This window comes from Bombina bombina, chromosome 3, assembly GCF_027579735.1.
Source record: "Bombina bombina isolate aBomBom1 chromosome 3, aBomBom1.pri, whole genome shotgun sequence".
NCBI lineage: Eukaryota > Metazoa > Chordata > Amphibia > Anura > Bombinatoridae > Bombina > Bombina bombina.
The window spans coordinates 184,780,815-184,802,953 of NC_069501.1; the positions used below are offsets into that span (position 1 = coordinate 184,780,815).

Below are 22,139 nucleotides of genomic sequence, written 5' to 3' on the forward strand. Positions count from 1 at the left end.
ATATATCAGCAATTAAAGGGACATGAAACCCAAAATGTTTCTTTCATGTATCAGATAGAAAATCCAATTTTAAACAACTCTCCAATTCATTTCTGTTATCAAATTTGCTTACTGGGATCTAGCAAAACACATTGGGCTAGATTACAAGTAGCGTAGGATGCAATAAGTAATACTGTGACCAAGATGACTAGCACGCATATTACGGTACAAGTTGAAAGTAAATGGTTGCGCTCGAAAACCTGGCATAAAGTGTAGGGGTTTAAAAAAATGTACACCAATCACATCATAAACACATTAAAATAAACTATTACACTCAAATATACCCTTTCTGACAAAACAAAATCATAAATGTTAATAAGATGTTTTATAAGGGTTAAAAGGGATATGGTATATGGCAAGGTATTTGACTGGAACGGGCTATAATGTATGTGTGTGTATACATATATATATATATATATATATATATATAGATATAGTGACTAAAGGGCTATAGGCTATAATGTGTGTGTATGTATGTATATATATATATATATATATATATATATATATATATATATATATATATATATATGTAGTAACTAAAGGAGAGCTAAGCCCAGAGATCGATCTGGATATATATAATGAAATACACACACAGAGCATAAATGTGGTTCACGATCGGCGCTATGCAGAACACATCTATCTCAAAATATGTGAAATGAAATTTGTATGCTGCAAAGTAAGGGAGTGCCACCATAAACTGCTAAATAGACTACGAAAGATGGGAAGCTGCCCTTAGAAACAGATTCCCATCTAAACAAAACAAACAATTAAAACAAAAAAAGGAGTGTCACAAAGCACTACAGGAGGTAAATCCCACTCTAAGCAGAACCATCTGTAAAGGAGATATTGGACAGAGTACAAACACACAGTGTTTTTGGGTTGGGGGATAAATTCAAGTATAGTCCCCCTGAGGCAACTGGGGTCCTGATTATGTTTTTCTTTATAGTGTTCTGATAAGCTATGACCTGTTACCCCTGTGTTATATTTTTTATATGTTCAAATAGCCTTTTTTATATGGTCTTTTAGATCTTCCAATATATTGTAAACTGCAACTGCACTCTAAAAGGTAAACAATATATTGAGTTTTGCAATTAGTCAGTGCATTTATGATGTATTCCTTATCATTAGTATTTGATTTTATAATTTTTGTTGGTTTAATAGGATTGTATGCATGAATGCATCCTTCACAATTTAGGCGATTACATTTAAAGAATCCAGTGCTATTTTTTTAGATCCAGTTTGTGGATTCTTTGTCGGTCTTCAAAATGGTTGGTGCTAATGTATTTTTTATATTTCTGTTTCTTTTAAAAATAACTTAGGTTCTGATTCCAAGTGTCTAGATAGTACCTTATCCTGTTTCAATATGGGCCAATACTTTTTAAATATCTTTTTAATTTCTGGGACAGCCTTATTATATGTTGTAATAAAAGCTAGTTGTTGTCTTTCCTTTTTTCCTTAATAGATCTGTTCTATCTGTTTTTTTAGCCCTTTCATATGCTTTCTTTATCAATTTGGGAGTATATTTTTTCTCCACCAATTTTGATTTTAGACTACCTGCCTCTCTATCAAAATCCTCTATTTTAGTGCAATTTCTGCATATCCTCTGAAATTGCCCGAAAGGGATGTTTTGAATCCATGGCTGGTAATGACCACTGTCTACTCTAAGATAATCATTACTGTCCGTTTCTTTTCTATAGAGTCTAGAACTAATTGTTTCATTCTCATGAAAAAGTATAAGGTCCAAACGTTCAATTTCTTCCTTGGGAGACTTAGATATAAATTTTAGATTAATCTCATTATTATTATTAAGAGATTTGACGAAATCCTCAAGTTGTGTGTCGCCCCCTTTCCAAATCATTATGATGTCATCTATATATCTACCCCACCAGATGATATTTTTACCATAAACGTTATTGTTATAGATATATAGATCCTCCCAAAGACCCATGTAAAGATTGGCATAACTAGGAGCCATAGTAGTCCCCATAGTGGTCCCTCCTAATTGTAAATACAATTTGTTCTTGAAACCCCAAATATTCTTTTATGATTTGGATAGAGAAAACAATTTTAACCGACTTTCCAATTTACTTAAATCATTTAATTTGCTTCATTCTCTTGTTATCCTTTGCTGAAAGGTTTATCTAGGCAAGCTCAGGAGCAGCAGAGAACCTAGATTCTAGCTGTTGATTGGTGGCTGCATATATATATTGATTGTGATTGGCTCACCAATGTGTTCAGTTAGAAACCATTAGTGCATGGTTGCTAGTTCAACAAATGATAGAATGAAACAAATTATATAATAGAAGTAAATTAGAAAGTTGTTTAAAATTGTATTCTCTATCTGAATCATGAAAGAAAAAATGTGGGTTTCATGTCCCTTTAAAGATAAAGACATTTTTCTCTAAAACAAATGTGATACTATCAGCTAAAAACATCTGATGTGATGGCGACAAACCTGTATGTTCCAATGTTTTTTTAATTGCATTGACCCCTAATGTATGAGGCATGTTTATGTACAAAGCTGAGACATCTAAGGTGACCCATTTATAATCTTTTTGCTACTTTAGTTGTTCCAATAATTCTATTGTATGTGGAAAGTTTCTTAGGTACGATTTCAATTGTGGAACCAATGGTTTAATGAAAAAGTCCACATATTCCAACAATCTAGAGGTTAATAAATTAATTCTGGACACTATTGGGCGACCTAGGGAGTTAGTCTTATCCTTATGCACCTTTGGAAGGTGATAAAATGTTGCTAAAATTGGGGACTCATTTTTTTAATTATTTGAATACTTGGACATTTAGAATATCTAGATGGCGACCCATGTCAATTAGGGAAAGATATTCTTTATGTAACGTTTGTGTAGTATTACCTTTTAAAGGTCGATATGTATTTTCATCATTTAATAAATTAAACACTTCTCTTTCGTAATCCTCTCTATTTTGTAAGACAATCCCTCCTCCTTTGTCAGCTTCCCTCACAATCAGATCATCATCATCTCTTATGGGTTTGATAACGTCTTTTTCCCTTTTTTTCATATTATCAGATTTGATTTTATAGTTGTTACAAAGTTTAACACTTTTAATAGATTGATAAAAGTGGGTATGAAATGGCCTTTAGAGTGACTGGGGAAAAAAAAGCAAAATTCAATTTTAAATCTGAATTATATTTCTGAGATGTTAGATTCTGAAAATTTAAATTTTCAAATTCTAATTCTTCTAGCTCATTTAAGGCTTCTAAATCCTTATCCAAAAGATTGTTTAAATCCCTAGATCTTTTGTAGGATCTTCTTTTAGTTTAGCAAAATTTATTTTTAACGTTAATTTACGTGCAAATTTTTGTAAGTCAATAAGAAGATTAAAAGGGTTTGGCCCATTTGTTGGTGCAAAATTTAGGCCTTTTTTAAGAACGTTAAAATCTCTTCCTGAAAATTGCTTCTTTCATAGGTTGAATATTTTTATACTTTTTATATTCTGTACTTTCTCCTCTCTTATTTTTTTCTTTTGTAATCTGGTCTTGACCAATTTTCCTCCTCGAACACCTCGTCTGGTCCTTTTCTTTTTTTGCTGCTTTCTGCTATCTGTACTGTCCACTGTGGTCTCAGATTTACTTGTGGACTGTGCATTTCTCTCTCTGGACAATATGGGAGTTCTATTGAATTCCTGTTGTTGCATATGTTGGGGTTTCTTCTCTTTCTCTTTTTTTTTCTGAAAAGGAGAAGTATAACAAAATAAAAACAAACCTCCCACACAAAGTATTAACACATACTTCGCTAACCCCCACATTGCAAAATAATAAAGTAATTAACCCCTTAATCCCTTAACCGTCAACCACACACATTGCAATAAACCTAATTATCCTATTAACCCCTAAACCGCAAAAACCTCACATCGCAATAAAGCTAATTATCCTATTAACCCCTAAACCGCAAAACCCCTACATAGCAATAAACATTATTAAACTATTAACCCCTTAAACTGCCAAAACCCACAACGCAAATAACTAATTTAATTACTAAGCCCCCTAACCTAACACCCCCTAAAGTAACACCCCCTAAATTAAAACAAATTAACTAAACTAAAAAATACTACAGTTACAAGAAATAAAAAAGGCTTACATTACAGAAAATAAAAATTTTTTACCAAAGTTTACAAAATTAAACCTAATCCCTATGAAAATAAAAAAGCCCCCCAAAATAAAAACACCCCCTACTCTAAGAATAAACTACCAGTAGCCCTTAAAATGGCTTTTTGCAGGGCATTGCCCCAAGATAAACAGCTCTTTTACATTAAAAATACACAAAGTCCCCCCTAACAGTAACCCCCACCAACAAAACCCCCTAAAATAAAAGAAACCAACACTAAAAAACCTAAGCTACCCATTACCCTGAAAAGGGATTTTTTTTTGGCATTGCCCTTAAAAGGGCATTTAGCTCTTTTACTGCCCATCCCTAATCTAAATTAAACAAACCCCCCCCCCAAAAAATTAAAAAAACCTAAGTCTAACCCCCAAGTTGATACGGTTGCTGAAGTCCGGCGGAGAAGGTCCTGTCCCATGCGGTCTTCTTCGAAGCGGAACCTCTTCTTTCTTCTTCCAGGAATATCCATAACAGAGTGCGGAGCTGAAGACCGATGACCGCAGAGCTGAAGACCAGCGATCCTGGAACTGAAGACCGGCGACCGCGGAGCCATGGAGTGTGGAGGATCCTCTTCGTATGATCGCCACCGTACACTGAATAGTGGATTCAAGGTACACGATTAAAGATGGCGTCCCTTGAATTCCTATTGGTTGATTTGATTCTTCAAATTGAAATCAGCCAATAGGATGAGAGCAAGTGAAATCCTATTGGCTGTTCACCAACCAATAAGATTTCACTTGCTCTCATCCTATTGGCTGATGTGAAAATGTCAGCCAATAGGAATGCAAGGTACCTCAATAAATATGGGGTACCTTGCATTTAATCTTGAGTGTGCGGCGGATGATCCCATGAAGAGGAACCTCCACACCGTTGCCAGGAACCGCCGACAAGGACCATCGCCGCCTCCGAGGATCGCCACATCTGGAAACACCACTCCACATCTCTGCTCCGCACTGCCTTCACTGTGGATGAAGATGATGGACCCGTCTGGAAGAAGATCTTCTCTGCCGGACTTAAGGACCTGTGAGTATCTATTTGGGGCTTTAGTGTTAGTTTTATTTTTTATTTTTTAACTTAGATTTTTTTGGGGGCAATTGTAAAAGAGCTAAATGCCCTTTTAAGGGCAATGGCCATCCAAATGCCCTTTTCAGGGCAATGGGTAGTTTAATTTTTTTAGTGTTAGGTTTTTTATTTTGGGGGGTTTGGTGGGTGGGGGGATTTTACTGTTAGAGGGGACTTGGTATATTTTGGATGTAAAAGAGCTGATTATCCTGGGGCAATGCCCTGCAAAAAGCCATTTTAAGGGCCACTGGTAGTTCATTCTTAGATTAGGGGGTGTTTTTATTTTGGTGGGCTTTTTATTTTCATAGGGATTAGGTTTAATTTTTTAAAATTTGGAAATTTGATTTTTTATTTTCTGTAATGTTAGCCTTTTTTATTTCTTTGTAAACCTAGCTTTTTTTATTTTTTGTAACTTTAGAATTTAAGGGGGTGTTAGGTTAGGGTGCTTAGTTATTTAAATAGTTATTTGCATTGTGGGTTTTGCCAGTTTAAGGGGTTAATAAGTTAATTTGGTTTATTGAGATGTGGGGGTTTAGGGGTTAATAGGTTAATATTTTTGATATATTTAAGACAATAGTCAATTAAATTTATAGTATTGCTACACCTGTAGCTTAAATATTTATATAAAAGAAGAGTTACAAAATAGGTTGTTTCTACATCTGTAGCTTAAAGGGACAGTAAACCTTAAAAATAATGTTATATAATTCTGCACATAGTGCAGAATTATATAACATTATTTAGGTGCTATAGCCATAAAAGCATTTTTTACAGTTTAATTTGCTAAAATACAGCGCTTTTACAGACCCGCTGTCTGCTCTCTGCTGAGCGGGTCTGTTATTTTTAGTCAGCGCATCAGGCCAGCTTTTATGGCTATAGCACCTAAATAATGTTATATAATTCTGCACTATGTGCAGAATTATATAACATTATTTTTAAGGTTTACTGTCCCTTTAAAAAATAATTAGACTGCCCTCTGGGCAGACTTATCGACTAGTTTTCTATATTATCAGTTATATGAGTGTTCTGTTCCTCATTGTTTTTATGTTCCTCATCTATTTGTTCATGAAAATCTCTCAGAAATTTGGATTTTTTCTTTATTTCCAATGATTTGTCAATCATGATTCAATTCTTTTTTTATTTTGATCATCTAGTTCCTTATATAAAACTTCCCTTTTGTGAACCTCTAAAGTTTTTCTTAGATCCACTATTTCTTTATTCAGATTTTCCACTTTATATTTCCTATATCTAATTAGAATGTCTATAAGAGTAAAAGAAACCTCTTCCAGGGCTGTTCTCACTCTGTAAGATAATCTACATCCTCAAAGTCACAGATGTTTGGTTTAAAGAATTGTAGACCCTTAGGAATAGTTTTATATTTTTTATACCATTCAAGGGTTACACTGTCATGCCAGTGTGTTAGTTGTGTTTTTCATAGTTTTTCTAATTTATTAAAAGTATCTCTGGGATTAGTATCTATATTAATTTCCCCCAGTTCTTCTTCTAAACTGATAGATTCCTTTGTTTGGATGTAGGGTTAAAATAGTTTCCAAACTCAAAGTTCTCTGTGTAGAATTGAGTCACTAAATCACAACACTAATAAAAATAAATGGGTGAAAGCCAGCCGCCAGATCCTAAGGAGACAACAAATCTAGTAACTAAAGGAGAGCTGAGGCCACAGATTGATCTGGATATATATAATGAAATACACACACAGAGCAGAAATGTGGTTCACGATCGGCGCTATGCAGAACACATCTATCTCAAAATATGTGAAATGAAAATTGTATGCTGCAAAGTAAGGGAGTGCCACCATAAGCTGCTGAATAGACTATGAAAGATGGGAAGCTGCCCTTAGAAACAGATTCCCATCTAAACAAAACAAACCCAGCAAAAAAAAGATTGTCACAAAGCGCTACAGGAGGTAAATCCCACTCTAACCAGAACCATCTGTAAATGGAGATATTGGACAGAGTACAAACCCACAGTGATCATATAACAGTCAAATCATAAGTGATATGTATCCAATATGTGAAAATAGAAATAGCATGAACTGATTGATTGGAAATAATAAATGTATGTAAAGTCCAATAAAAGTATTCCAGACATGAATGTTCCCAATAAAAGACAACAAGTGTAAATAGTAGATATATGGAATCCCAGAAGTGGGCACACAATATACTCACAGATCATCTGTTTTCTTACTTCATAGGACTGAGGTCTCATCTGTGACAGATGAGACCTCAGTCCTATGAAGTAAGAAAACAGCATTGGAGGCAAGCAACAAACGCCCACACCGGAGTCCTGGGAGGTTCACAGAGCGTAGTAGCAATAGATTCTAGTATCGATCCTCATAACAAAAAATATCAGAGAGGATATATAGTATAATATTGTATTTATTTGATAATATATATATATATATATATATATATATATATATATATATATATCTGTGTGTGTGTGCGGGTGTATATGTTTATAGATACGTATATATATATATATATATATCTGTGTGTGTGTGTGGGGGTGTATATGTTTATAGATACGTATATATATATATATATATATATATATATATATATATATATATGTATATACAGTATATGTGTATTATGTGCTTATATGTGTAAACATGTAGATACATATACACATATAAATACTGTACATACACACACACACTTTTGAACCATTTCCACTGAAATGCCTTGGAACATGAGAAATATTTTTTTTATCAATTTTAATAAAGTTTAATGTTCTATTGTGTTTTATTATTAATACTTTACATTCCAATGTTCTTCGCATACCTTATGAAAGTATTCATAACTAACTTCAGCTTTAGCACAGTTGGTCTAATGCAGTGTTAGGTTAGTGCGGGAATTGTTAGTTTTTTGAGGGTTTTGGAACAGCAAGCTTTGAAATTTGTTGGATAAGAAGTCCTGATGTTAGTGAGCATGAGACTTTTGCTCTCACGTTAGCTTTTTACTTTCAAATTGTAATATGCACACTAACCTGCCTGTGTTAAAAACTTTTAGCACAGTTAGCGTTTGAGCAAAAGTAAAAGTTAGTGCACCGCTTGTAATCTAGCCCATTGCGTAAACCAATGAAAAGAGGCATATATGTGCAGCCACCAATCAGCAGCTAGCTCTAAGTAGTGCATTGGTGCCCCAGAGTTTATCTAGGAATATTGTTCACCAAAGGATACCAAGAGAATAAAATAAATTAGGTAATAGAAGTAAATTGGATTTAGTTTAAAACTGCATGCTGTCTAAATCATTAGTTTAATTTTGACTTTAATGAAAGCAGGGAAATTGAATGGATCTTAATTATTATTAAAGGGATAGGAAAGTAACAATTAAACTTGCATGATTCAGATAGAGCATGTCATTTTAAGAAATTTTACATTTTAAATATTTTTTCAAGTGTGCTTCATTCTCTTGGTATCCCTTGTTGAAAAAGAATACACACATATCCTACACTAGTGGGAGCTAGTTACTGATTGGTGTCTGCATACATTTGTCTCTTGTAATTGGCTAACTAGATGTGTTCAGCTAGCTGCCAACAGTGCAATGCTGCTCCTTCAGCAAAGGATATCAAGAGAATGAAGCACATTTGATCATATAAGTAATTTCGAAAGTTGTTAAAAATTGTATGTTCTATTTAAAATAATGAAAGAAAATGTTGGGGTTTTCTGTCCCTTTAACCCCTTAATGACAAATGACGTACCAGGTACGTCCTGCAAAAACTAGCAGTTAGGGACAATAGACGTACCTGGTAGGTCAGTTGTTTAAGAGAGTGCTGGAAGCGATCGCAATCGTTTCCAGCAGCTCTCAGGGTATTGCAGTGATGCCTCGATATGGAGGCATCCTGCAATACCTTTTAACAAGCCTCCGATGCAGAGAGAGCCACTCTGTGGCCCTCTCTGCACCGGTAACAATGGTGCTGTGTTCCGGGGGGAGTGTAGCAAGGAGGCGGCAGCGTGCAGGCACGCGTGTGCACATGGGGGCGCGCGCCGTGCACGTGGGGCGCGCGCGTGTGCACATTAGCCACTGACACCAATGGAAAAAAATAAAAAGTTCTAATTTTTTTTTTAAAAAAACATAAAAAAAATATATATATATATATATAAAAGGATCTGGGGGGGTTGGGGGTATTGAGGGGGGGGCTGCTACACTACAGAAAAGTTTATAAATACTGTTTTTGGGGGCAAATTGGGTACTGGCAGACAGCTGCCAGTACCCAAGATGGCGGCAATTAAGTAGCAGGGAGGGTTATAGAGCTGTTTGGTGGGGGATCAGGGAGGTTGGGGGCTAAGGCAGGGCTCCATTACAGCTGAATACATTTTTAAAAAAAATAAAATTAAAAAAACTCCTTTTATTTAGTACTGGCAGACTTTCTGCCAGTACTTAAGATGGCAGGGACAATTGTGGGGTGGGGGAGGGAAGAGAGCTGTTTGGGAGGGATCAGGGGGTGGGATGTGTCAGGTGGGAGGCTGATCTCTAGACTAAAGCTAAAATTAACCCTGCCAGCGCCCTACAAGCTACCTAATTAACTCCTTCACTGCTGGGCATAATTCACGTGTTGTGCGCAGCAGCATTTAGCGGCCTTCTAATTAACAAAAATCAACGCCAAAGCCATATATGTCTGCTATTTCTGAACAAAGGGGATCCCAGAGAAGCTTTTACAACCATTTGTGCCATAATTGCACAAACTGTTTGTAAATAATTTCAGTGAGAAACCTAAAATTGTGAAAAATGTAAAGGTTTTTTTTATTTGCTCGCATTTGGCGGTGAAATGGTGGCATGAAATATACCAAAATTGGCCTAGATCAATACTTGGAGTTGTCTACTACACTAAACTAAAGCTAAAATTAACCCTACAAGCTCCCTACATGCTCCCTAATTAACCCCTTCACTGCTGGGCATAAAACACGTGTGGTGCGCAGTGGCATTTAGCGGCCTTCTAATTACCAAAAAGCAACCCCAAAGCCATATAAGTCTGCTATTTCTGAACAAAGGCGATCCCAGAGAAGCATTTACAACCATTTGTGCCATAATTGCAGAAGCTGTTTGTAAATAATTTCAGTGGGAAACCTAAAGTCTGTGACAAAACATTTTTTTTAATTTGATCGCATTTGGCGTTGAAACGGTGGCATGAAATATACCAAAATGGGCCTAGATCAATACTTTGGGATGTCTTCTAAAAATAAATATATACATGTCAATGGATATTCAGGTATTCCTGACAGATATCAGTGTTCCAATGTAACTAGCGCTAATTTTGAAAAAAAAGTGGTTTGGAAATAGCAAAGTGCTACTTGTATTTATGGCCCTATAACTTACAAAAAAAGCAAAGATCATGTAAACATTGGGTATTTCTAAACTCAGGACAAAATTTAGAAACTATTTAGCATGGGTGTTTTTTAGTGGTTGTAGATGTGTAACAGATTTTGGGGGTCAAAGTTAGAAAAAGTGTGTTTTTTCCATTTTTTCCTCATATTTTATAAAAAATTTTATAGTAAATTATAAGATATAATGAAAATAATGGTATATTTAGAAAGTCCATTTAATGGCGAGAAAAACGGTATATAATATGTGTGGGTACAGTAAATGAGTAAGAGGAAAATTACAGCTGAACACAAACACCACAGAAATGTAAAAATAGCCATTGTCATTAAGGGTAAGAAAATTGAAAAATGTTCCGGTCATTAAGGGGTTAATGGATTTTTTATGTATGTGTATATATATATACAGTATATATATATATACAGTATATATATATATATATATATATATATATATATATATATATATATATATATATATATATATATATATAGTATATATCATCAATTAAAGGGACATGAAACCCAATATTTTTTCTGTAATGTATCAGATAGAACATACAATTTTAAACAACTTTCCAACATACTTCTGTTATCAAAAACTCCAGTAATAAATTAAACAAAGAGTAGAATAATAACAATTACTACTGTCTAATACAATGAGATACAGTATCATTATTAATGCAAAAGTACAATTTTACGTTTAGGCAAAAAATATGAAACAAAATAAAATGTTGATGATTTTTTACTGAATATTTTTCAGCTTCTGATCTGGCTGCAGAACAAGGGCAAATTCTGGTAATAGCAACAGCCGCAGTGGGAGGATTCACACTTCTGGTTATACTCACACTCTTTTTCCTGATCACTGGGAGGTAATTATAGTTTGTCTTAGTTACATAAAAAAAACACATCCAAGCAAATTAGTTTTATTTTTTTCAAAGAATACCTCAGCAAACCGTTATTTCAATAGAGCAAAGAATACTGGGTAATATTATGCAAATGAGGTTTACAAAGAATTATGATCCTTGTTTGCATATTCTAACCCAGAATCCCCTGTTTCAGTGAAAACCACTGTTTGCTGGGGTTTTCTGTGGTAAAAAGTAATTTAAATCTATTTTTTTAGTGTTTGGTCACTTCATGGTGCTAGTCATCATAACACATTTTTGTAAATATGAATTGATGATGCTTGTTGGATGCTAACTCCAGAATCTTGGAAGTTTCCTAGGTTTATGCTGCATTTTACAATTGTGAAGTGCCTTCATGATGATTTAATTACTAGAGTGATATTTCTTGTTTAGCATACTAATTAACAAACATAAGAACTTGAGTTGATTAGCAAGGAAATCACATGCAAGTTGTATTTTGTTTAGTGTTTGGGGGAAATATTTTAACTGGTTATACATGGTCAAAAAAACTGTCATTTGTTTCTCTTTTTAATGGTTAGATTGCAATTATATATATTTAAAGGTACAAAAGAGTGAAGCATTGCAGTTCCTGGTTATTTTTCTCAGAAGCTCCAATGCTTGCTCTCAAGTGTAAATTTACCTACAGTATATGTTTAAAGAGACATGAAACCCACATTTCTAGAGCATGCAATTTAAATCCAAGTTCCATTTTACTTCTATTATTTAATTGGTTTTGTTTTCTGTGTATCCCTTGTTTAAAAGAATACCTAATAGGTTCAGGAGCAGCAATGCATTACTGGGATCTTGTTTCTGATTGGTAGATGTGCATACATACCTCTTTTCATTGGCTCATTCAGTGTGTTCAGCTAGCTCCCAGTAGTGCATTGCTGCTCATTCAACAAAGGATATCATGAAAACAAAGTAAAGTTGATAATAGTATATTGTTTAAAATGCTAGGCTATATCTGAATTATGAAAGAACCCTTTGTAGAAGTTAAAGTGCTTTTAATGTTTAATCAATTAAAGTATCTAAAATACTCTTAAAAACAGGGGCACTTTAATATATGTCGATGAGTAATCCGGCTTCCTCTAATCATTGCGTGCCCCAAGAGCTGGACGCTAATGGGGGCATGCAACGATTGGAGGAAGCCGTATTCATCATCGATCTGCAAAATACAGAAGAAAATGAGGGCAGAGGATCGGCGTGTTTGTAAATTTTACTTAATTAAAATGCCCCTGTTTTTAAGAGTATTTTTAGATACTGGGCTTTGATTGATTAAACTTTACAATCACTTTAAGCACATAGCTAGCTATGATCAGTGGTGCAACAATAGCATACTGTAATAATTCAGATTACAGTATGCTATTGTTGCACCACTGATCATAGCTAGCTTTAGACCGTCCCTATAATTGACCTAGCTTTTCTTCCAATATTTCTTAATTTATAATATTTCATCTCACTTCTATCAATGCAAAGTAACAATGTCTCATTAAATCTTGAACAAAAAAAACAGTTTTATTCTAGTGATTCTGGTTATTTCAACAGAAAATTGATTTACTGCATAAAAAAAATCTTTAAAAATATTCAGTAGAGAAATTACAAAGTATTACTGTTTTATTAAACTGTCAATGCACTTGATTCTTTTTTATACATCTGCTTATATATTATATAGGTGTGTTGACGTGTGCAAGATCTTCTAAACAAATACTGTGTTCAATCTAAATTGTCTAGCTAATTATTTTTTATGTTATTGGTATATGTTTTCATTATCCTCATGCATTACTCCCAAGCTATATAAAAACTGTTTGTTTTGCAAATCGTGTGTGCATATGATGAAATCTTGCTAACTAAAATATCTATCTAATAAGCTGTGATATACTCAAGGTTATTGTAGTCTTCATTATCTTACATTGGACATAGTGAGAAAAAAATGCATACTGTAAATATTGCTGTGTATCATGCTGAGACGTGAGTTAATGGTAATTTATGCTTTGTGTTTTTTTAATTGGTATCTCATTTGCTATAAATATGAACGAGATATGTTGAACTGCAAAAAGTCATGTTTTGTCAGAAAATGCTTATGTGAAATATTTATGCTATTTGCATGCATGACAGTCGGTTTAAGAAGTCGTGGCCTGTGTCACTAAAGGGAAAAGTAAAGGTACAGGACCAACCAATTGTGAGGTAGAATGGCCAAGTTGCTGGGCTAAGCAATCTGTAACAGGTGTAGGCAATTCAGGGTGTAGTTTCTGTGGACCTAAATGAATAGGCAAAAAAAGAAATAAACCAGATCCCCAGATATACTCAAAATTCAGATAATAAAAATAATTGTTATATACATAGATTGGCCCTCATAAATCTCGGTGTCTGTTAACATCAATACGCAGAAGTAGTAAAGATATCGCCAAGCATAGTGGTGGTACTCACTCAAGGGAAGTCCTTTGGGATAAGCCCGGTATATTTCGGTTCTCTTGGCAGGGAGGCTTCTTACATTATACCCAAGCATGGCACATCTTCCACCACCTGGAAGGCCTCACACCCACTGCTGTTTTCACTTCAGCTGCCCCAACTATCTCCAACTTTTGCATACAGTGTTATAGTCACATGGTACACAACTCCAATACCCAACCGGGGCCAATCTAAAGCAGCCAGCAAAATATGCAGGACAGAAAACTGGCAATAAACTATTGGAAACAAACAAGAATCCATCCCAAATGAAAGTTAAAAGTTCACTTTATTTAAACTATACATTAAAATACGTCATATGTCAGCAGGCTTACTTGCTTTGGCCACAGCCGTAGTCATAGCCTATCTGCTATTGGACACAGAACATCTATTTAAAAAATCCACTAAAATCAAATTGGCTAAAATAAAAGATGTGGTCAACTCTTTTCTAGCACTTAAGGTGGTGCATTGTTAACATGTTACTTACCCATATGCAAAAACAACACCGACTCATGTACTAGCAAGTTGTTCTTATATACAATTGTAACAATATAACTAAACAGAAAATTACTATTCTTTTATATTTAAGAAACTGTGTAAAACATGAAAAAAAGGCTGCTGAACAGACAAAGACCCATTAAAAGGACTTTTTTTTCCTCACTGGTCACCCATGAGACATTTACAATTAGGGAATATGGGAGAATCTAGTAAATGTATTAATTTAAGAATTATGCCCATGCTTTTAAAGGGATATTCCCTAACAGAAAAGTAATATATACTAAAATATAGGCAAAGGCAAATTAAATTGTACTGAAAACATTTTGGTTTAATTTGTTATTGATGTAAACTGAGCCTTTATATCAGCCACAGGTGTTCTCCAGTTACCTTTTCTCTCCTGTGTTAAATTTTGTACCCCAGAGTGCTGCATTACTTTCTATAGAAGGCATTCTCGTCTCTCTGGAACTTCTAGGTTCCACCCTTTTTCTAAGAAAATCCAGTGAGTTCAAGCCCTGTAAAGTCTGCATGATAATTTCTCTCCAAACAAGAAAAAGTGTGATTATCTGGCCCATAGAAAGTTTTTTAGTTTATTTTAAATAGAATAAATGCAAAGTGCAATGCAATTTGTAAAATATACACATTAATATACATAGTATGATCCTAATTTGTTAGTTATCTGTGAAAGCATCTGTAAAATCCCAAACCTAAATACACTGCTGTATACAAAATAAAATACAAAATAGAAAGTTCAAATGTTAAATGTAATAAAATGTAATCTGACATGTAATTAATATAGAATTCAAAGCACAAAGTGTAAATGCCATAGAACTGTCATGTCATTGTACTGAGCTTGGCTCTCCTTCACAGAAAGAAATGCAAGGAATGCCTCTTGGATAAGTATAGCAAAATCTGCATTTTGAAAATATCACAGGGACTGGACTCATGAATTCTGTAAGAGAAAGGGCAGTTCCTGGAAGTTTCAAAGAGATGTGAGATGTCTTCCATAGAATATAATGGGATACAGAATTTCACAGGGGAGAGAGTCAATAACTGGAGAACACCTGGGGCTCAAATAATTGCTCAGTTTGCATCAATTACAAATTAAACTTAAATGTTTTCACTACAATGTAACTTGCTTTTGCCTATAGTTTAGTATATATTACTTTTCTGCCAATTAAATAAGTGTATTGTGAATGTTGAGCAAACTTCACCTGCATACAGCTGGTGAGATAATTCAGTGAGACCAGCTTGTTTAAACTACTTACAGCATTTTACAAGACTTGTGAGAGCGCTTCAGACATACCCTGGGAACTCCCCTCTTCAACCCAGTGAACTCCCCTTGCCCCTCCCACTTTCTGAAGCTCTGTTTTTTTTTCAATAGAGAAAATACAAAGTGCAATGTAAATTGTAAAAGATTACAGAGAAATATACAAAGTATGATCCTAATTTATTAAAGTAACACAGAAACTTTCAGTACAAAATCTGAATTTGTAAAATCCCTGCTGGATCTAAAGCTACGTGTATTAAATATAAAATAGAAAGAGAAAAGCTAAAAAGTAATAATACTGAAAGGACCCAATCTGAAGTGTAAAATAATATAAAATATAATGCATCAAGGGTAAGTGTAACAAAATTCTCATATCATGCAGTTATATATTGCACAGGGATTGTCTCTCTTTCAGATACAGAAATGAGAGTGATCTCACAGTGCTAGAGAGTTCTGCCCCTTTTCTTTGAGCATTCAGTGAGTTCAGCCCATGTGAAGACTGCACTACAATTTATCTCCAAGCAGGAGAATTTGGTCATCAGGCCCTAAGTGGGAATTTGTAACAGATCCATTATAAGACCTCAGACTGAAGAGCTAGGACTTAATATAACAATTAAAAATATTTTTGAAAGATCTAGTCAGCTATTAGGGGACATGTTGCAGTGGAGGGAAAGAAAAGGTCAGTTATATTTTTTTTGATGGAGGAAGTCACCATGAGCATAGTAACAGGTCAGCCATTATGAGTATTTGTGGTGAAATCAGTGAGCCATTAGGGTATAAGCAGTGAAGTAAGGTCAGTCAGAATCTAGGAATTATCAGGAGTTATTATAGTTTAATGAACAGCAATTATTATGTAATAACAAACTGAACTGCTGTTTCTCTCGTTCAGAGAGGGATTGCCTGGTATTTCAGGGCTGGACTGTACTGTGAAGTCAGGATCAGACTGATATGCTTCAGGAAAGTTCTCTGTGAAAGGCACATGTTGAGCAAAAAGAGGCTGCTTTTTGGGTGGTAACTAGCCATAGAACAAGCTATTATGCTATTGTTCGTTCCCAGGTTGAGCGCTTCTCTCTTTTTATTTATAAGAGATTTTTTAATAGCAGCTATCTTATAGCAACTTACATGTTTGGATTAAAAATCACATATAGTAAAATAAAATACTGGCAATAAAAAGATTGTTCTATAACTAAGAGTTCCCATTTTTAACATAATAGTTTGAAAGGAAAGAGGACACATAACAAATATTCAGGTTTTTTTTAAGGGAAGTGTAAACTGAAAAAAACTTTCTTAGAACACTGGAGCTTAGGTATTTATGTATACAAGTCAGTTACCACTTAATAGCATTATGATAATTGGTAGTCCTCCTTAAGGAATTAATGAAACAATGGCTGGATAGAGAAGCTACATATAAGGTAAAGTGCAGTTTAGTAAACAGAAGAACTGAGCGTGAAATGAAAAAAGACTGAGTAATTATTATCTAAGAAAGGAATTTTAACAGCTGTTTGTAAGAGTGAATGCACCTTTAATGGTGCAGATAACATTCAGCGTTTCATTACCATTTCCTCAGAATCCAATTAGCTATAATTCCTTCAATATTTATAGTGAACTTCGAAGAAACTTATGTCTTCATTTTCATCAATTCACTGACTGAAGGACCTATTGCAGTCATTGCTAATCACACATGCTTATATGGGATGACATTTTTTAACTTCTGACTCCTTTTTCAGAGTACCTTTTTTTGTAACCCAAGTAGTGCTGGAAAAACATGCCTGGTATTTTTCTTAAAGGTTACATATAATTTTACAGAAAAAAACATTTAAAGCAAATAAACATTTGCTTGAAGTGCTTTATGTTTTAAGGTATCTATTTAAGGTGTGATACCTCTGTGCCTGCCTAATTCTATATAAAAAGATCCCTTCATTTGTAGTTGTGATCTATGCTTGAAGGAAGAAATTACTTTGTATTTTGTTCTACAAATAAAGACATGAAATAATATAATGACTTACGTATATATATATATATATATATATATATATATATATATATATATATATATATATATATATATATATAAGACTTACCTGAGTAAAAGTAACAACAAACAACACAATACTAATGGTTTAACTTAGCAAGAGTCCAGACATCAATATTTGGTGGAATAACCATGATTTTAAATCACAGCTTTCATGCGTCTTGGCATTCTCTCCACCAGACTTTCACATTGCTGTTGGGTGACTTCATGAAACACCTGGCCCATAAATTCAAGCAGTTTGGCTTTGTTTGATGGCTTGTGACCATCCACCTTCCTCTTGTTCACATACAAGAGGATTTCAATGGGGTTCAGGTCTGGAGATTGAGTTGGTCAGGACAGGGTCTTGATCTGGTGGTCCTCCATCCACACCTTGATTGACCTGGCTGTGTGGCATCGAGCATTGTCCTGCTGGAAAAAACAGTTCTCAGAATTGGGGAACATTGTAAGAGCAGAAGGAGAAGCATGTTTTCTTCCAGGATAACCTTGTATATGCTTAACTCATGCGTACTTCACAAAGAAAGTACCCCCAGATCATCGCTGATCCTCGACTAAATTTCACAGTGGGTGCAAGACACTGTGGCTTGTAAACCTCCCCAGGTCCCCATCTAACCATTAGATGACCAAGCTGAAAATTGGACTCATCAGAGAAGATGACCTGGAATCTGGCAGATTTATCTCATCTTATCTTTATATATATATAAATATATATATATATATATATATATATATATATATATATATATATATATATACTGTGTGTGTGTGTGTGTGTATATATATATATATACTGTGTGTGTGTGTATATATATATATATATATATATATATATATATATATACACACTGTATATACAAGATATATACAGCACCACAAAACCTATAAACCTTGCACTGTTCAAATATAAAATGTAACAGTCTAACATCACCGGGTCTGGGAAATTGCAAATCCAATCCATGTCAAGGATATGCTGCTGATACATTATGGAACTACTTTTAGTATTCATAAGGCATCCCCATGTAAAATAACACACATTTGCATACTTAGCCACATCCCAGTCACTGTGCATAGGTATTTTCTGGGACTGGGGGCATAGTCGACAAGTATAACCTCAGAGTAGTAGTCTTATGTATACACACTCCTTATAGCAGCTTTTTAAATAGGATCAGTAGCACATTTCTCACTGCAGACCGGAGGTCAGATTTTAGCTATAGCAGTACTTATACACATGTTTACCAGAAAAACTGATCTGTTGAGAGTACAGAGTAAAAGAGATATTAACATAGCTAAAACAAGCGTAATTATTAAGCATGTTAAACATTACATAAGAGCCGCTGGCCCAGACATCTAAAGTTTGTTGAGAAATATAGAGCATTAAACACACAGTATACATTGTATATGCATCTAGTTCTGTAGCATTTACAGACACATATTCAAAGACCCATAAAAGTGAAGAACCATGAAAAATATTATATTACAAGAAATGGCAAAATAAAGCAGTCTTTATGTTACATGGCATATTTCATTAGACCATAGATGATCTATCACTCCAAGCTAAACAGCCCTAATGTCCGGTGTTCCCAAGAACTGATTCTCAAACCTGAAATAATTAAGTTCCAAGCATTGTCTGAGTATTTTTTTAAGGAATTCAGATGGTGGTCCCACATAGGGGATCTATTGAGTGACCATTCCACTACATCCAGTCCCTTCTAACGTGGTATTACAGTATAGAGACTGTTGACATCTAAAGTTATTAATAATTCATCTTTCCTAATATCATCCATTCATTGTTAAAGTTGAATCAATTGTATAGAATTGCATAGATATGAGTTAATCTGTTTGACGAATGGCTGCAAATATTGCAAGAGGTTTGAATAGCGATCCCATAGCAGATACAATTGGCCTACCTGGTGGCTCAGTCAAATTATTATGTATCTTTGAGAGTGCATAGGATAGGTATCACAGGGTATGTGGTCTGAGATATTGTGTATATGTGTGCTTTTTTGTATATTTGGGGTGAAAACAACTAGATTTTTTTGGATGATAAGAGGCCAAAATCTCACCTGTGGCCCAGCAACTCCACTGACAGTACCTTATCATATATACCACTGATTACTACATGGTCACAACACATCATCTTTAAATATTAATAGACACCCACCATTTTATTACTCACTGATCCCTGACTGTACAGACAACTTAAAGGAACATTTAACACTATTGTGCTTTATCCTTTGGCAGCATGAAGAAACCAGGTTGCTGTTTTTGTCAATTTCATCATGTGGTTCTGTTCTTGTTGTCAGAATCATTTGTAGGATAAATAAATTGAAGAACAAAGATACAAGTACATATCCCTAAAGGACACTATTGTTCGTGTTGTCATAAAAACTGAAAATTGTGTTGATGATGAGTTGACAGGAATTGTTAAAATGCATTTATTCTAAATATATAAAGTCATTAGCAGGTCTGACACCTAATGTCTTTATCTGACAGTATATAGGCTTTTAGATTATGATCTAGACCCGTGATGGGCAACACACGAAGGCAGCAGATCAATATTTTAGAAATCTTAAAGGAACAGTCTACCCTAAAATTGTTATTGATTAAAGGGACACTGAACCCAAATTTTTTCTTACATGATTCAGATAGAGCTTGCAATTTTAATCAACTTTCTAATGTAATCCTTATATCAATTTTTCTTCGTTCTCATTCTATCTTTATTTGAAAAAGAAGTTAAGGAGCCAGCATATTTTTGGTTCAGACAATGGACAGCACTTGTTTGTTGGTGCTGTCCAATCAGCAAGGACAACCCAGGTTGTTCACCAAAAATGGTCCGGCATCTAAACTTACATTCTTGCTTTTCAAACAAACATACCAAGAGAATGAAGAAAATTTGATAATAGGAGTAAATTAGAAAGTTGCTTAAAATTACATGCTCTATCTGAATCAAGAAACACAAAATTTGGGTTCAATGTCCATTTAAAAAGATAGACAACGCCTTTACTACCCATTCCCCAGCCTTGCACAACCAACATTGATATATTAATATATTTTATAACATTTAAACCTCTAAATGTCTGCCTGTTTCTAAGCCACTACAGACAGCCTCTTATCACACGCTTTTTTATTTGCTTTTCACAACAGGAGACTGCTAGTTCATGTGGGCCATATAGCTAACATTGTGTTCACGCCACAGGAGTTATTTAAGAGTTAGCACAACACAGTACTAAATGCAAGTCAATAGATAATAAATAAAAAGTGATGTGATCAGGAGGCTGTCAGAAGATGCTTAGATACAACGTAATCACAGAGGTAAAAAAGTATATTAATATAACTGTGTTGGATATGCAAAACTGGGGAATGGGTAATAAAGGGATTATCTATCTTTTAAAAGAATAAAAATTATATTGTAGACTGTCCCTTTAAGGGGCTCATAGGAAAAAAACAGACAAAAATCATATACTTCCTTAAAAAATATGTAGTTGTCATGGACCAGACATAAGTAATGTTACAGGATATTATATGTCTGCTCTTTTAAGTTGTGGTCACCCCGAAACACACATTTAGTTCTGCTTTTTCCTGGGGCCACAACTGCTATTGCAGAGGACTGCTTGTGGCACTTGGGCCCCACTTGGCCATGCCTAATGAAGAGCAAGGAAGCCATAACCAAACTGCTGTGGTGTAATAGCAAAAAAATATTCATACATAAAAAAGAAACAGTCATAAAATCAGGGGACGCTCTGCAACAACTCATAGGCTGCTGGAGCTCTGCCTCAGAAGGTGGGGAGGGAAGAATTAAACGGACATGGACAACATTTTAATTACAAGATTTTTCTGCAGTTGTGTAATTCATTACCGTACCAGCTGAACGTGTAATCTGTCTGAATACATTAATACTTTGTCCAGAGACTCTAAGGCTCATTGGCTGATAAAGACAACACCATTAAAATTTGATTTTATTCAGCACAGGAAAACCTGTATTTTGTGTTTTGTTTAGTTTTTTTTTATTTAAATAAATAAAGCATTTAAAGGGACAGTCAACTCCAAAATGTATATTGTTTAAAAAGATAGATGATTCCTTTATTACCCATTCCCCAGTTTTGCACAGACAACACAGTTATATTAATATACTTTTTACCTCTGTGATTATCTTGTATCGAAGCATCTTCTGACAGCCTCCTGATCACATGGCTATTTCTTTATTATCTGATGACTTGCATTTAAGCCAATTAGTGCAGTATCATCCACAAGATGACAGGAGAGAGCACAATGTTAGCTATATAGCCCATATGAACTAGCAGTCTCTTGTTGTGAAAAGCAAATAAAAAAGCATGTGATAAGAGGCTGTCTGTAGTGGCTTAGAAACAGGCAGACATTTAGAGATTTAAATGTTATAAAGTATATTAATATAACA

The 22,139-nt window shown here is 34.5% G+C and overlaps 1 protein-coding gene across 1 annotated transcript in view; it reads left to right on the plus strand.

Moving 5' to 3' along the window:
- Positions 1-22,139, plus strand: part of EPHA6 (EPH receptor A6) — a 1,448,913-nt gene that overhangs the window by 785,163 nt on the left and 641,611 nt on the right. Inside the window, exon 7 of the mRNA XM_053706041.1 lies at positions 11,345-11,453. Coding sequence (XP_053562016.1) covers positions 11,345-11,453 — 109 coding nt within the window. The remainder of the gene's footprint in view (positions 1-11,344; positions 11,454-22,139) is intronic.